The sequence below is a fragment of the Xiphophorus maculatus genome, chromosome 12, assembly GCF_002775205.1.
Source record: "Xiphophorus maculatus strain JP 163 A chromosome 12, X_maculatus-5.0-male, whole genome shotgun sequence".
NCBI classification, from domain to species: domain Eukaryota; kingdom Metazoa; phylum Chordata; class Actinopteri; order Cyprinodontiformes; family Poeciliidae; genus Xiphophorus; species Xiphophorus maculatus.
This window is the reverse complement of record NC_036454.1, coordinates 2,028,463-2,033,521: the sequence shown is the minus strand read 5'-3', so window position 1 is coordinate 2,033,521 and position 5,059 is coordinate 2,028,463. Positions and strand designations below refer to the sequence as shown.

Below are 5,059 nucleotides of genomic sequence, written 5' to 3'. Positions count from 1 at the left end.
GATGAATCAGTTTCTGGTGTTTTATTTTCTGTCTGGGTTAAAGAGGAAGATGAAGCCGATTCCAGCCGAACTGCAGCTGTTTGTTCCTGCTGGAAACGATGAAGACGCCTGGAGTCGATTTAACTCTGGAGTTCCTCAAGGCTCAGTTCCAGGTTCTGCTCTTCCCACTGGATCAGGATGTGAAACATTAAAGTTCTTGGCTTCGCCGACGACTCAGATATTTATTAGAGTTTGGGCCTGAACCTCTCAGGTTTATGAAACTTGAACTGAATTTCATGCAGAAAATCATTTTTAGATCATTTTCTTCAGTTAAATCAAGACAAAAGTGCAAACAGCTTCATCTTCCTAAACGTGACACTCAGAATAAAACTTTAATAAACTTTAGCTTTAATAACTTAAAACTACATAATTTTTAAAGTTTAATCAGTAATACTTTTATAACAAATTTATGTCAGATCATGATTTCTTGGTTAATGTTTAGTTGTCATAAAGACATTTTGAATAATGTCAACCTTGTATTAAAAGTCAAGATTTACTGAATGACACTTTATGACAACAGTCATAAATATTCATAAAGACTTATTCATGTTTACGACGGTGTTATTCACAACCCCTCAAATAAAGTGTTACTGAAATTTCTGTATTTTGAGTGAAAATGACAATAATTCATAGTAAAAATGTTTCTACATCAGTTTGTTTTGATAAAAAACTTAGAAAACTTCAACATGTCTGTCTTTGATTAAAATGTGTTTGATTTTCATTCAGTGGGAAGAAAATCCAGAAATTTTACTCAAGTTAAAGTAAAAATATTTCATAATGAAATTACTAAAATAAAAGTAAATAGAACAACGTAGTAAAAAAATGTTTTTCAGTAAGTGTAATTAATTACTGCTCTACTATATGTTGACTCTAATTTAACTTAAGATAAAATCACATTTTAATCTCATATTTTTACATATAAAACACATTTATTATAAAGTTATGGATGAATAAAATCTTCACCTTTTCATTGTGGAGCAGCTGATCAGGAATCAGTCTGGAAGGAGAGATGGATTTAGTTTGTATCTTTAAATGATAACAAAAATTAAAAATGACATAATTTAAGTTTTTACAGAAAGACATTATGAAATAAATAAATTTAAATCAGGTTTAAAAACATTTCCAGTTTTCTGGAATCTGAAATGAATTAATTAGGAGACTACAGTGTTTGATCGGCTCTCAGCTGATAATAAACGTGAGTTATTAATAATATCTATTAATAATAAATGCTGTAATAAAACCCAGATTCTGACCTGCTTCTCTCCAGATGTTCATCTTTTCCTCTGAGGAAACTTCCAGCTGTGACATCAGGACTCAGTTTCTCCTGAACGCCTCTCCCCTCTGCAGCAGTAAGACACAGATCACTCAACAAAACCCTGATCAATAATCAATAACTGATCATTTAAACCCTCCTCTAGCGTTCTGCAGGTCGTACCGGTGGAGAGGATGAGGAGGCCGAAGACGACCAGGAGGCTCAGCGACGCCGGCCTGCGAGGCGCCATGATGCTGCAGCGGCAAAACGACGGAAACAGTCAGACAGCAAACCGAACCTCAGCCTGGAGGGAGTCAGCCTGGAGGGAGTCAGCCTGGAGGGACCTCAGCTGATGAAGACGATGAAGCCGAGTTTGGTTTTTATCAGGTCAGCTCCTCCCACAGAGGAGGAGACTTCATGATGCAGCCGCTGAACTTTGACCCTATATGGCCTGGTGTATGTAAATATCTGACCTTTGAAATGGGACTTTAAAAAAATCCACAATAAATTCAAACTTTTCATTTTCATTTAGTTTTTAAACATAAATGCAGTGAAATATAAAAATTAGGTTTCTGAGCAGCAGAAATACGAGCTGCTAACAGAGTTCAGCGGTTCAGATCTGCAGAACCAGATTTCACAACCAGAACCAGAACCAGGAACTTCCTGCAGTCGTTCTGCTGCTCTCACCGTGACAGCAGAGGAAAAACAGGACAGTCAGAGTCTCTACTCTTCATGAAGTCTCTGGTGTGTAACTGAAGCCGGTCCGGTGTGTGACAGAGGCCGGTCCGGTGTGTGACAGAGGCCGGTCCGGTGTGTGACAGAGGCCGGTCCGGTGTGTGACAGAGGCCGGTCCAGCAGGGGCGATTCTAGGATCTGACCTTTTGGGGGGCTGAGCCCCCAGCAGGGCTAAGACCCATGAGAAGATATTCGTTGGTGCGGTTTTCTAAATCTAACTGCTTATTTACACACATTCACAAACAAAATTAAGAGACATGTTGTCAATAATTCACAGAACAAAAGAACAATGTTAATTTTAATCAAACATAAACTTTTAAAGAGTAAAATCAGAGAAGCTTTTAATTTTTCCCAGAGGTGAATAAACTCAGTTTGAAACAGAATCAGATTACATCATCCCTGCATGCATTTCCAGTCATTTGAAGAACATTTTACTAAATTCATAGGATTAATAAACATAAAACCAGTTTATTATCAAGGTTGAAGGTCAAAAATCTATTTGAAAATAATACTTAGAAATTGCATCACCATTATTTTTACGTTATGCGGCTGTTGGACTTTTTCTTTAAACAAGAATGTTTGTCCATCTATGGAAAAGTGGACATGATGAGTCGGGTTTAATATTTCAGTTCACAGTTCATGAAGTGAGTCTGTCATAGTTTCAGTACCAAACACATTTCTGTTCACAGAACCAGCCTGACCCAAACATCCTGCACTGTTTTTGTACCGTTTTTGTTTCTAAGGTCAGTGAATCGGGTCTGGACATTTTAAAAAGACGCGGGTTGATAGCAGCTCACCGCAGCTGCGCAAAGAGGAAAGATGGCGGCAGCGTAAGCCACCCTGTGCTCTCAGTACTAGCAATCTTATTTTGCAATTTTCCTGAGTATACCAGCGCTCAGTTGAGTACTTTTCTACGTTGTAAGCTTACTTTACTCTCGGGAAGATGCCTAAAACAGCCCAAAAAAGAACTAGTGACCACAGCAAGTTGGAAAAAACCTGAAAAGACCTGGTGTTGATGAAAAAGACCACGACTATGTCGGTCCGGCTCTCCAACCGGAGAATGGCGAGGAGGATTTCCCGCCGCTCCCGGTGGATCCAAGTAAACCTCCTGCTGCCCAGAAGCCTTTTCCAAATATGCTACGAACAAACAACTCAAATCCTGATGATGTTTTTGCTCTGCTTGCTAACCTGACCAACACGAGAAGTGATGCTTATAAACAAAGCTGGGAAGGATGCTAGAAGAAATCAAAGATGTTAAAATGAAAATTAACTCAGTGGAAAAACGAGTGGAGCTCAATGAGAAAGATCCAACGTCCTGATTAACCCGAGTTTCTGAGATTCTATGGGCGTCGATGGAACCTCAGACTTCATGGAGTCACTGAGACCGAGGAGGAGGATGTGTGGGTGGAGGTGTTGCTGGTGGAGGTGTTGTGGGAGGAGGTGTTGCTGGTGGAGGTGTTGCGGGTGGAGGATGTGTGGGTGGAGGTGTTGCTGGTGGAGGTGTTGCGGGTGGAGGATGTGTGGGTGGAGGTGTTGTGGGTGGAGGTGTTGCGGGTGGAGGATGTGCGAGAGGAGGTGTTGCGGGTGGAGGTGTTGTGGGAGGAGGTGTTGTGGGAGGAGGTGTTGCGGGTGGAGGTGTTGCGGGTGGAGGATGTGTGGGTGGAGGATGTGTGGGTGGAGGATGTGTGGGTGGAAGATGTGCGAGAGGAGGTGTTGTGGGAGGAGGTGTTGCAGGAGGAGGTGTTGTGGGAGGAGGTGTTGCGGGTGGAGGTGTTGTGGGTGGAGGTGTTGTGGGTGGAAGATGTGCGAGAGGAGGTGTTGTGGGAGGAGGTGTTGCAGGAGGAGGTGTTGTGGGAGGAGGTGTTGCGGGTGGAGGTGTTGTGGGTGGAGGATGTGCGAGAGGAGGTGTTGTGGGAGGAGGTGTTGTGGGAGGAGGTGTTGCGGGTGGAGGTGTTGTGGGTGGAGGATGTGCGAGAGGAGGTGTTGTAGGAGGAGGTGTTGCAGGAGGAGGTGTTGTGGGAGGAGGTGTTGCGGGTGGAGGTGTTGTGGGTGGAGGTGTTGTGGGTGGAAGATGTGCGAGAGGAGGTGTTGTGGGAGGAGGTGTTGTGGGAGGAGGTGTTGCGGGTGGAGGTGTTGTGGGTGGAGGATGTGCGAGAGGAGGTGTTGTGGGAGGAGGTGTTGTGGGTGGAGGATGTGCGGGTGGAGGATGTGTGGGTGGAGGTGTTGTGGGTGGAGGTGTTGTGGGTGGAGGTGTTGTGGGTGGAGGATGTGCGGGTGGAGGTGTTGTGGGAGGAGGTGTTGTGGGTGGAGGATGTGCGGGTGGAGGTGTTGTGGGTGGAGGTGTTGTGGGTGGAGGATGTGCGGGTGGAGGATGTGCGAGAGGAGGTGTTGTCAGTAAATCTACTCTAAAAAAAAATTATGGGGCTTCTCATGCTTCCTCATGCTTCGGAAGCAAAACGCCCGAACCGTAAATCTCCCCGTTACTTGGTCTCTGTTTGACACTAACGACAAAAAACACACATTAAAGCAATAAACTTAAAAATGAATACAAAATAACGTAAGAACATTGTCCGTTAGAAAGAATAAGAATGTTTAGATATTTAAATAGTACAATTGTATTAGTAAAATGTCCGAGAATATTGCCTATTAGCATAAGCTAAAGCTAATGTTAGCCATGAAGTTTAAAGAACTTTAAAGTAAGACTCACCTTCATATCCATGAATGTATGACGATACGTACATCTTAAAACCTTTTCCAGTTTGCTTGATGGGGCTTTAGATCCCGCCTTACAAATACGATGTACATCGTTAATTGTTAGCTTTGGCAAGCCCTGCAAACACCGACTGTAAAATGACATCTCTAATAGACCGGACAAAAATGAGCTGACACCGCGGCTGCGCAGTGTCCGTCTCTAGGCAACGGTGACGTTCAGCGTCGGTCCGTAAAGTTCTGGGGTCCTTTAGCTCCCGCCACAAGAATTTAGCTGACCTTAATATTTCCTGTGTTTTATTTTGGTCATTATTGTTAAAAATA

The 5,059-nt window shown here is 43.2% G+C and overlaps 1 protein-coding gene across 1 annotated transcript; it reads right to left on the bottom strand.

Annotated features, from left to right (window-relative positions):
• Positions 1–3,393: 3,393 nt before the first annotated feature.
• LOC111610331 (uncharacterized serine-rich protein C215.13-like) lies at positions 3,394–4,745 on the bottom strand. Its single transcript, XM_023344028.1, has 2 exons — positions 4,734–4,745; positions 3,394–4,431 (listed from the first exon to the last, which is right to left on the bottom strand). The coding sequence occupies exons 1-2, from the start codon at positions 4,743–4,745 to the stop codon at positions 3,394–3,396; spliced, it is 1,050 nt and encodes a 349-aa protein (XP_023199796.1).
• Positions 4,746–5,059: the final 314 nt, after the last annotated feature.